The sequence below is a fragment of the Lolium perenne genome, chromosome 5 (genome assembly GCF_019359855.2).
Source record: "Lolium perenne isolate Kyuss_39 chromosome 5, Kyuss_2.0, whole genome shotgun sequence".
Lineage (NCBI taxonomy): Eukaryota > Viridiplantae > Streptophyta > Magnoliopsida > Poales > Poaceae > Lolium > Lolium perenne.
The window spans coordinates 267,955,655-267,967,603 of NC_067248.2; the positions used below are offsets into that span (position 1 = coordinate 267,955,655).

General features: G+C 43.5%; 2 protein-coding genes across 3 annotated transcripts; both read left to right on the plus strand.

Annotated features, from left to right (window-relative positions):
* The first annotated feature begins 1,463 nt into the window (after positions 1 to 1,463).
* LOC127303071 (uncharacterized protein At2g27730, mitochondrial) lies at positions 1,464 to 10,975 on the plus strand. 2 transcript variants are annotated; one of them, XM_051333849.2, is made up of 4 exons: positions 1,464 to 1,521; positions 6,574 to 6,682; positions 9,665 to 9,703; positions 10,476 to 10,975. In XM_051333849.2, exons 1-4 carry the CDS (start codon positions 1,502 to 1,504, stop codon positions 10,692 to 10,694), a joined length of 387 nt encoding a protein of 128 aa, XP_051189809.1. In that variant the 5' UTR covers positions 1,464 to 1,501; the 3' UTR covers positions 10,695 to 10,975. The 2 variants fall into 2 exon arrangements, with proteins under 2 accessions (XP_051189809.1, XP_051189808.1); XM_051333848.1 differs by lacking the exon at positions 1,464 to 1,521 and having other exon boundaries at positions 6,484 to 6,682.
* Positions 1,502 to 5,818, plus strand: LOC127303070 (uncharacterized protein At2g27730, mitochondrial). The gene is made up of 3 exons (XM_051333847.2): positions 1,502 to 1,642; positions 4,105 to 4,143; positions 5,336 to 5,818. The coding sequence occupies exons 1-3, from the start codon at positions 1,502 to 1,504 to the stop codon at positions 5,555 to 5,557; spliced, it is 402 nt and encodes a 133-aa protein (XP_051189807.1). The 3' UTR covers positions 5,558 to 5,818.
* Positions 10,976 to 11,949: the final 974 nt, after the last annotated feature.

Consider the following 11,949-nt stretch of genomic DNA (forward strand, 5'->3'; position numbering starts at 1 on the left):
GTTAGGGAGTTCCCTCTCCTTCTCTCCCTTGTTTGCTCCATTAAAACAAGCTAGTTGTTCCTCGCAGCAAAGCAAAAAAAGTAATACCCAAAAGCAATCGAGAAGGGATCACAACAGATGGAGTGCAGGCGATGGGATGGCACGCCCCGAGCAGTCGCCGACCGATGTTGCAGCAGTCGACGCCGGTAGGTATTTCCCCACCACCTTACCACGACCCCCGGAGGTGGCATCATGCTCTGCTTCAAATCATGATCCACGATGTCGATCTGCGGGTGATCCGGCGAGTGCTAAAGAGGGAGGATCTTTGCTGCAAGAGCTTCGTCCATCTATAAGTTATACAAACATTCTTCATTTGCAGCAATATGAAAACATGTTGCCATATAACACGTTGTATCCCATGGATATGTTGGTTGCCATCAAAGAAGACCATTCATTCATTCCTTAAGATGTGTCACGGTTGTTTACAATTGCTTCCCTAAAAGTTCGTAGAGCATCTCCATCGGTTGCCCCGCTAGCTATTTGAGGGTCGGCGTGGTTTTTGGACTCACACCGGCGTACCCCAAAAAGCGTCGGCGTGGTTTCGAGCCAAATATAAGCGCCGACAACCCCGTGCCGGTCCCTTCACGAAGAGCGTGAATCGAACGCGCTAGCCCCTTTGAGATTCACTAAACTATAAAAGTTCTCGTAGGTCTCCCCCGTTTTGAATATGTATATGTACATGAACTATGGGTAAACCTATTGGTTGAATCAATCTCGTCTAGAATGCCCAAATGCACAAGTAACATATGATCCAGTGCATGTGTAGGGATTTGATTGGCGCATTCTGGAGGAGTAGATGAGATCGGGATCAGTTTTGTATTTCCGATCTCCTACTTGCTTCTTTATGTCGATGATAGTGTTCTCTTCTCGAACTTTCTTAGATCACATTATCACTCTTCTCCGATTTTAGTTTTCTATGACTGATCTTGGTCTTCTTCATCTTTTTTTGGGCATTGCGGTTCTTCGTGATTCTTCCTGTCTATTTCTTTCTCAACGACAATATATTCTTGATCTCCTCTCTCGTATTGGTACCAAGCCAGCAAGGCAACACCGCAAATGACACTCGATTGATTTACGCTTTTTCATCTTATCGTAGACGGCGCGTTGGACTTGGTAGTCTACTCTTGAATTGTAGAAGGTCCTTTGAATTTCGAATTTGAATTTCTATGGGGGCCACAAGGCGAGCGGTGGGACCTACCGACCTCTGTAGAAGATTCTTTCTTGGAGCGAAATGCCAGCGAAAAAGAAAAAGATAACCCGTTTCGAAAAAAAAGAAAAAGAAAAAGTTAACAATAGCGAGGGGCGTAAATGTAAACAGTACAGACCCAGTCTACTAATATTCCTTTCCGCGCCCCCAAGGCTCCAGCTTGCTTCACATTTCTAGAGAGAGAGAGTGGGGAAGAGTCTGGAAGGGGATCGAAGCGAGCGAGAGAGCCACCGTCTCCTAGGGTTTCCGGCGGCGATGGCGATGGTGGCGGCGAGGTCTGCGGTGTCGAGGACCCCGGCGAGGTCGGCGGCGGCGAGGTTCGTGCAGAGCAGGTTCCGGTCCGGCGGCAAGGTGCTGGGCGAGGAGGAGAAGGCCGCCGAGAACGTCTACATCAAGGTATACACCACCGCTCCCGCTACCGCGCCTCCGCCTTACTCCCCTGCCTTCTGGTATGGCATATGGTTTCGAGATGGCGATTCCTGCGAGAGTCGTGAATCCGTCGTGTAGGTCTCCCGGTTCGTTTAGTTGGTCCCGCGATTCTCCCAAAAACTCTAGGGTTTTTGGTGCGGTCTGCCTGTAGGATCGGCTTCCTCGTCGTGGTCTTCTTCCCAGATGCTGGACATATTTTCTCGGTTGTATTGTTGTAGCTCAGTTCCAGGAAGGATATGTGGTGACCTTCTTCCCAGGTGAATATGCTGTTTTATGTTTTCCGCCTCTATAAGCTTTCGTTCTCGAAACGGAGGCAAATCTGCCCATACGAGCTTTTGTTTTCGATATATACGGAGGCAAATCTGCCCATATGAGCTGCGTGCTCATGCTACCTAGATGCTAGGAATTTTTTATTGATTCAACTGCTGCCACGTAGTTACAGGAAGACGACAGGTTGTACCAGCTCTTTGCAGCCTGTCTCTGATGTATAGTTGGTTGCTCTTACATTGTGCTCATTGCTGTTCTGGTGGTGTTGTGGGGGGAATTGGTGATCTTCCTCAACTTGCCACTGAACTAAGTTAATTTGTTCCCCATATTTGTTTTACGAATGGAGCTTTAGTTTGTGATGGTTGCCGTGATGTGAGATTTTAGATGTTCTGGAATCGGGGATTGATTTTTTGGTTATACAGATGGAAATGCAAATGATACTATTAGGAACTTGCAACTGTATGCTGGTGTTTGGTGTTTCTGATTATATGAACCTTGTATTAGTGTGTCAGGTATTGGATTTTGCCACTATGTGACCTCCCTGATCCTTTATTCTTTTGTTTTGTGGTCCAGTCGGAGTATAATATTTTGCTATGGCCCTTGTGAACTCATCAGTTACCCCGTTCATTTCTGTTGCTCATTAAGTGAATCTGGTAATTAGGTGACTAAATGGCAGCTATGTTTTTGGTGGGTAGAAAAATTCTACTGCTATTCAAGTTGATTTTATGCATTTTTCTTTAGTCTCCCGAAGTGATATATCTTACTTTCTGCAAAAGATGAGTAGAAAACCTGCCTAGATGCACTACTTTATCGATGTGATCTAACATTTTAGTTGATTTTGAACCCGGGACTGTTTTTCTGTTATACAGGTGCAAGCGTTTGTTCTTTTTCATGATGTGACCCTTTTATTAATGTATCTTGAGTGTTGGATTTGTTTGCCATGATGTGACCTGTTCCCTGAACCTTTTTGTCTTCATTTTTTGGTCCAGTCGGGTAATTTTTGCTATGGCTCTTGTGAATGCATCGGTTATTTTTGCCATTTATATTACCCCTTCCATCCAGAATTAACTGACCCACATTTGCATAGGTTCGCATGTATCTAGACGCGTTTTAGTGTGTAGATACATGTGAACCTAGGCAAATGTGAGTCAGTTAGTTCCGAACGGATGGGAATATTCATGATGAGAATGTGTAATTAAATGACTGAATGGTAGCTATGTGGCTATGTTTTTGTTGGGTAGCCAAATTCCACTAAGAAGTCGTTTGGAAGCCAGGCTTTCATTTCATTTGTAGCATTTTGAAATGAATACATGTATTCATTTCATTTACATTGTAATTCCAGAAATGGACACTTGTTTGGTTGCCACAGGAATTGTAAATGACAGTAGAATTCAATATTGAATTTGTAATGGCTTCCATGAAGAAACGTGAATGACAGGTTTCAGTTCGGAATTGTGATTACACATGGCATCATTTTGCTGGATTTCCTAAATGAAATGATGGCCTAATTCTGTGGCAACCAAACAGCCCACCTATGGAATTTCAAAATGAATTCCAGGATTCCAGGGTCAAATGATGGATACCAAACGACCTCTAATATGCAAGTTCTTGTTTTTTGTTTTTGTATTTTTCTATCTAGTCTCCTTAAATCCCCCCCAAAAGTATCTTTCTGCAAATATTCGTATGAAACATGTTCTTAGATGCAACACTCCATTGCTTCACATAAGCATGTCTTAACATATGGATCATCGAATCGGTTCCGTTACCTTGCTAGCAGTTTTTTACTTCGAAGTTTTGGACCATAGCATGTTATACTAAGCAGCAACCATGTTGTTAGCAACTTTTACTTAGAAGTCTTGGACCATAACATGTTATACTCATCAGAATCATGATTGGACAGTTAACGAATGAAACACTAGGCTCATCCAAAGTAGAGATTCAACTATAAGAACTTGAAATTCGTCAGGACATCCAGTGATAACAGCTGCATAAATAGATGTAAAATTGCACCATATTGGCTTTATAAATCGTTCCAGAGGCACCATTTTTTTCCCCTGTTTCTGACTCTGATATAAGCCATACTATCGACATATGTGGTCTCTGTTATTGTTGAAGCTCTGTTAATACAACTTACTAACATGCGTCATGAACTTTTTCTGCAGAAAATGGAACAAGAGAAGCTGCAGAAGCTCGCACGTAAGGTATGCCAATATACAGTTTCGTGAACCACTGAACTGGGCAGTGTCTGTTGATGTTTTATTTCCATAAGTCCTCTCTTGTCATGATGTCGTGTCCAGCAAATAACCATGCTTCTGCAAAGTTATATCTGTCTAATGGATCATGTTTTAACTTCATAAGTGGAAATACAATGTACTCCCTCCGTCTGGATTGAGACTCACAGTTGTCTAGATTTGCATGTATATAGACGCGTTTTACTGTGTAGATACATGCGGATCTGCACAAATATGAGTCAGTTGATTCCGGACATGGGCAAATATGTAGTACTCCCTCCATACCGGTTTGCAGGGCAATTACGTATTTCGAGAAAAAAGTTTGACTACAAATTTGGTGAACAAAAAGTAAGATACATGCCATAAAAATTATAGCATTGGAAACTTCTTTTGAATATGAATCAATGGTATAATTTTTGTGGCATATATTTTAATTTTTATTGATCAAAATTGTAGTCAAATTTCTTTCTCGAAATGCATAATTGCCCTGTAAACCGGTATGGAGGGAGTATGTGTTATGTGTGTCATGAATGATTATAAGAGCTATAAATTCTTGTGGGGTCCCAACGCAGTAGATATTTATGCTTTAACTTCCTAAGTTGAAACTACACTATATGTTATGTGCCTGTACAGCAAATTAGTATGATCCTTGCACAAAATTACATTTCGTCCAATGGATATGGTCTGTTTTAGCTTACTAAGTTCAAGCTAACTACGTATGCAAACATACTGTTTCTGGAACCACTGAACTGGACGGTGGTTGCTGGTGTTTTACTTCCATAACTGTTCTCTTGTCAACATGTCGTGTCCAGCAAATTAACATGGTTCTGCACAAAGTTATATCTGTTCAATGGATACGCATGTTTTAACTTCTAAGTTGAAATACAGTGTATATGCTGTGTTGCGTGTCACGAATACTTATAGGAGCTGTAAATTCTTGTATGGTCCCTGCGCAGTAAATTCATGAGTACGTGTAGATTTCAAATTGAACTTCCTAGTTGAAAATACACAATATGTACGCATTATGTCTGTACAGCAAATTATCACGCTTCTTGCAAAAAATTACATTCTGTCCAATAGATTTGTATATTTAGCTTCCTAGGTTGAAACCCTCTATATGTTCTGTGTGTGGGAAACTCACTAGATCTGTAAATTCTTCCAGGGCCCCAGCACAGGAGAGCAAGCTCCGGCTACCCCAAGCTCCACAGCGAGCGACGTGAAGGCTGGAGGCGGCACTGGCCCGACGGCATCCACATCCGCTGGCGTGTCAACCAACAAGAACAGGAACTACGCCATCCTGGCGGGAACCCTTGCTGGCCTGAGCGCCCTGGGCTGGTTCCTCCTGGCGAAGGAGCCCAAGAAGACGGGGGAAGTCCTCGAGTGAATGGAGTCTTGGTTACTTTACTGCACATTGACCTTGCGCCTTGGTTGCGATGATGATGATGACGAGTTTTGATGTTGCCGAACTGATATCTGTAGCTAGCTTTGACTAGAAACCTGGTCTGGGATGAGATGATCCGTAGTGGTTCTTGGTTTGCTCTGGGTAGTTGAAACATGTGTAGTAATTCGTATGATGATGCTGCACTTTTGGGTTAAAGAGGTGTTTTGGATGCGGCCCTTTTGAATGCATGGATGGCTTGCGTGAGGTGAAATTCTCATCCTTTTCAAATGTTTCGGTGAATTGATAAGATTATTAGCTGCTTATCTGTACCGCTTGGTTTAGGCACATCGTTCAGTTGATACTTGTAAGTTCAGATGCAGGCAGAAATTCAACAGGCCAAAGTTCAGTAATTCGACCAAACAAATCTGAATTCTTCGAATTCTTGACACATGTCTTGTACTCCTTGTATCTGTAAAAAGATGTTGACAATTTATCTAAATTTAGATGTAGTTATACTCGGTATTTACATATATCTATCTAAATTTAAACAAACTTGCGACATCCTTTTACGAATAGAGGTAGTACCTAAATTGTCTACTTTGGTAAATTGTTTCAAAACTGTAGGATATAATTATTCATCTCAGTTTAAATAGATGCTCGATATGGTTTCGTGATAATAATAAAAGAACATGTCAGTGTTCGATAATAAAAGAATTTGACAGTGCTTTACCGACGTGGCAACGTGGTATGCCACCGTGGAAGATTCTTTCTTGGAGCGGAGGTAGATGGAATGTGCTGAAGTGAAAAAAGAACAGGGATAAACAGTCAAACAGAATATGTATATCTCCAAGGGGGGGAAAACACAAAACAGCACCCCAGACGGGTCTACTCATATTCTCTCTCTTCGCACCTTCTTCCCATTTCCAGAGAGACCGGAAGGGGATCGAGACACAGAGAGAGAAAGAGAGCCACCGTCTCCTAGGGTTTCCGTCTGCGGCGATGGCGATGGCGGCGGCGAGGGCGGCGGCGTCGAGGACCCCGGCGAGGTTCATGCAGAGCAGGTTCCGCTCCTCCGGCGGGAAGATGCTCAGCGAGGAGGAGAAGGCCGCCGAGAACGTCTACATCAAGGTATAACCCCCGCTCCCGCTCCCGCGCCTCCCCCTTCCTCACCCCTCTTAAGGTTTCGTGACGACGATTCCTGCGAGCGCTGCGGATGCGATGTTCGGGTTTCGCTATTAGGCCCGCTGCTTCCGCGAATCCCACACTCTAGGGTTCTAGGGGCGGTCTCCCTGTAGGATCAGCGCGCCCGTGGTGATCTTATTCCCGGTTGCTGAGCAGTTTTTACCGGTTGTATTGCTCTAGGATTGTTCCAGGGGCAAGGAAGTATTGTGCTGTTTGGTGGTCTGTAAACAGTGTGCACTGTGTGGTGCTAGTTCGTGATTTGGGGAGTAACGTGCTGCGCCCAGTGCACCTGGTCGAATAACTGGACGTAAATTCTTACAGTAGCAGTGGTGTTGATATGTGTATCGCCATGCCATTGGCCTTGTTGGTCAGTATGTGGTTCAGAATTTGAGATATGGTTAGTGCAATGCCGTCTCTGGTTGTCGAGTATGTTTTTGCTTCTAGGATCATTTAGTATTCTTGTCACAGAGCTTGGATCTTTAAAACACTGATACCTTGGAGCTTAGGCTGCCTGCCTGGCTGACCTGTGCTTGCTTTAGTTAACGGCAGCCTGTGGCTGGTGTATATTCGGTAGCTCAGTTATGCACATTGATGTGATAGCTTTTCTGGTGGTGTTGTCGGGAGAATTGTTCAACTTTGCAAAACCTGCACCCTATACTGATTTTAGTTCTTCATGTTAAATGGTTGTGGGACCGTGGGATGCCAGGCGGTTTGGAATTGTATTTGAGTTTTGTTTATACAGATGGAAGTGCTAATAGTATAGTTGGCACTGGCAATTATGTGTTGCTGTCAGGTTTCTGTGATTATGCAAATCTTCTGTTCGTGTTCAGGGTGTAGGATTTTGCCACTATGTGACCTGTTACCTGAACCTTTTCTTCATTTTCTGCTCCAGTTGGACTGTAATTTTTTTTTGTCTGTACTGTTGCCGTGTAGCTGCAGGAAGAGGATAGATTGTACCAGCTATTTATGGTGTATAAACATTGTAGTAGCTAGTGATTCAGAGTAACTTGCTGTTCACCTAGATGGATGATAGAATATGTTTTGCAGTTGCTGTGTTCATGTCTGCACTTGTCATGCCGTTGAACTTTGGCTGAGAAGCTGTGCTTGCTTTAGTTAACGACAGCCCATTACTGATGTATGGTTGGTTGCTTACTTATCCTCATTGATGTGATAGCTGCTCCAGTGGTGTTGTCGTAGAATTGAGGAGAAGCTGTGCTTGCTTTAGTTAACGACAGCCCATTACTGATGTATGGTTGGTTGCATACTTATCCTCATTGATGTGATAGCTGCTCCAGTGGTGTTGTGGTGGAATTCAGGATGTCTGCAAATCTGCCACTGAACTATGGATTTTTAGCTATGATTTTTCTTGTTCTTCATGTTTATCATGACCTGCTGTCCCTGCTCCATGAATCTTTTTTTTTCGGTACAGTTAGACTATGATCTTAGCTATGGCTCTTGTGAACTCATCAATTATCTTAATCATTTTTATTCTTTAGTACATGAATGTATAATTAGATGACTAAATCGTAGTTAAGTTCGTGGTGAGTAGAAAAATAGCAGCCATGCCAGTTTTCCTTTTGTTTAATCTCATAAATCTCCCAGAAAATATTTATGTTTCTGAAGCAGCACAAGGTTGTGGAGGAACAGCTCCACCGTGTTGCTACAATGTGGACAGCACAAATGTTGAAGGAACCGCTTCAACGTGCTGCGCTAGATATCGCTCTAGGGGCGTAGGCTAGATATCGCTCTAGGGGCGGGGTTGTCAAGAGTTCAATCCGAAACTCTCAACACACAAGATCTAGTCCAAGATATTAAGACAGAACACAAGGTTCCATTTATTTGATAGGTAGGGGTACATAGTCCGATTACATAGGTAGAGGTTGGACCTCTATTTATAGGCTGCATGAGCCTTCACTACTTAGCTCTACTTACAACTAGAGTGTTCTAGAGAACACTACATAAGCTAGGGAAAGAACTACAAATATCCTAGTTACAACTTATACTAGAATACTCTGGAAACCACTACAACACACATAACTAGAGGACCATATTACCTAGAATATAGTAGAAGTGTGTAGAAGCTAGTACAAGATCTTACTTATGTTTTATTTTTATTTTATTTTATATACTGTCCCTCATCAGTTTCATTCTTTCTTAAGGACACCAATAGGTGCTTAGATACAATTGAACTGGATCTGATACCTTGCTTTTACTTGGAAGTCTTGAACCATAAAATGTTTTTGCTCAACAGTGATATTGCTTGGACAGTACTATGTTCATCTTATATAATTATTTATACCGCTTAATTTGTGGTGTTAGATTCAGGATAAATGTGCCATGGTTATTGCAATTCTGTCAGAGTGTAGCATGTTTCCCATTATGTAAACCGCTTTTCTTCATTTCTGGTACAGTTGGACTATAGTTTTTGCTGTGGTTTGTGTTAACTCAACAGTTAGTTATCTTGGCCATTTTCTAGTTGTTTTATGCTTTATATGTTTTGTTTGGTCTCCTCCAATCCCAAAAAACATGGACATTTTATTTGTTCTGATGGAGTCATTGAAGTGGATCTGTTACCTTATTAGCAGCTTTCACTTGAAGTCTGGAACGTTGTACTCAGCAGTGAGATAGCTTAGATAGTAGTATGTTCATATGATATATAGCTATTATATTACAGTATCTGTGGTTTTCAAAGAGACTCGTCAAAGTAGAAAATCAACTCCGAATCCTTTGAAATTAGTCAGGACATCCAGTTGTTACAATTATACAGATAGATGTTTTCTTTATCTGGTGGGCTTTACAAACTCTCCCAGAATCACCAGTTTTCCTGCTTCTTACTCTGTTATAAGCTATACTATTGGCATGAGTGATCTTTGTGTGTTTATGCCTTGCTAATACTTAACAATAACATGCCTGATGACCTTTCTGCAGAAAATGGAACAAGAGAAGCTAGAGAAGCTCGCACGCAAGGTATGCAAACATACAATTTCTTGAACCTCTCAACTGTGCAATAGCTCTTGATGTTCTGTGCAGTAAATTAGTATCCTTGTGCACAATACACTCAGTGTATATTTATGCTTGAGCTTCCTAAATTGAAATACACTATGATATGCGTTAGTCGTGAAAACTTATTACTTGTATGCCCTAACTGATATGTATGTTCGAACTTCCTAAGTTGGAATACACTATATATGTTCTGTGTGCATCATGAAACTTACAAGAGCTGTAAATTATTGTACCACTTATGGACAGTGGTTGTTGATGATATTTTTCCGCAAGTCTTCTCACTTGGTTTTGTCTTGTACAGCAAATTGGCATTCTTGTACACAGACTTATGTATGTCAAATGATATGTACTCCCTCAGTTCCCTTTTAATTGACTTTGATTTAGTACAACTTTGTACTAAATCAGAGTCAATTGAAAGGGAAGAGAGTGATTATGATTTTAATATCCTATAAGTTGAAATACGCTACATATGTCCTGTGTATGGCATCCAACTGGCAAGATTTGTAAATTGTTTTAGGGTCCCTTCAGCTTCTTGAACAACTGAACTGGATAGTGGCTGTTGATGCTTTACTTCCATAAGTCTCCCCTTCCTCTGAAGTTGTATACTGCAAATTAGCATCCTTTTGCAAAAAATTATACGCATGAAGCACATTTATGCTTTGACTCCCTGAGTCGAAATACACTCTATATGTTCTGCGTGGATCTTGAAACTGACAAGAGCTGTACATGGTTTCAGGGCCCCAGCACAGGAGAGCAAGCTCCATCTACCCCAAGCTCTGCAGCAAGCGACATGAAAGCTGGAGGCGCTGGCCCGACGGCGTCCACATCCACTGGCGTGTCGACCGACAAGAACAGGAACTTTGCCGTCCTGGCGGGCACCGTCGCTGGCCTGAGTGCCCTGGGCTGGTATCTCCTGTCCAAGGAGCCCAAGAAGACAGAAGAGGTCGTCGACTGAAGGGACATGCGGATGATGGTCTGCCTATCAGTTTCAGCATGGTTTTACTTACTGCGCATGGACCTGTGTCTCATTTTGCGATGATGATGATAATAAACCGTGATGTCTCCAGACTGCCTTTTGTAGCCTGAGAATCTGTGACTGCTATGATCTTAGTTCTTCATTTGCTCTTTCTCGTAATTGAAACCTATAGGTTATGTGGTGCTGCACTGTTGCTGGTTATAGAGGTGTTTTGGATGAGGACTGTTTTGAATGAATGTGAGCTCGGTTTGCGGTGTCAATTGTGTATTCTCATCCTGTGTTTTCTTTGATCCTTGATTAAGGCGTATTGTTAAACCGGAATGTATGGTGAACTTACCTCCATGTCATTATACTTGTAGAAGCTGCCATACTGGTATATTGTTTGCACAGGTCCGTCTCTCCCCACCTCTCCTCTCCCCACCTACCTCCGTCCTTGAGAGTCAGCCGACGGTGACCGGGCCGATCTGATGTCCTCACCGCCGGAGTAGCCGGCCGGAGATGGACTAGGAGAGGCGCCGGATTTAGGGTAGTTCTTTTTAGGTGTAGATCTAGTGTGTTTTGGCGTGATGCCTTTCTTCGGCTTGATGCCGGGAGGTTCTCGCCGGATCTTGGGAGCTGGATCCGGCGCCGGCTGGTGGTGCTCCGTCTCGTCGTCGTGCTCCAGTGGATGGAGCCAGCTGCGGTGAGAGGTGCTGCCACGAGCTCCTCTGCAATAAAAGCTTCTGGCTGTGCAAGATTGCTGGCTCTGCAGCTGCTACCTCCTTCTTCTTCGACCGGCCGTGGTGGCGAGGGAAGAAGTGGAGTTTGTGTGCTGGGGGTTGTGGTCTTTGGCGGCGGGGTAGTGTTTGTCGGTGTCGTGGCGCGGTGCCGAAGCCATCTTCGGACCGGTGCCTCCCGGAGAGCTTCGAGGTGGAAGAAGAAGGAGCTCCAGGTTTCGATCCTCCCTTTTGAAGAATAAGCGCCTCCATCGCCCCTTCTCTTGTTCGGCTCTTCGGCGTTTGTCTCGTTCTTCCGGCCGGCCATGGCGGCGAGGGGAGGAAGGAGGGACGCCATTCTCGCTTGGATGAGGAAGGTTCATCTCGTCGTCGCTTTGTGCTAATCACATGGTTGACATGATTGTCGCCATGATCCGCGGCCAAGAAGATCGCCGCTCTTGCCGTCGTTTCAACGACGCTTCTTCAACCTCCAATTCGGAGGCCCGGGATGGAGTTCTCGGTCGGCGCTTTTCTCCTCC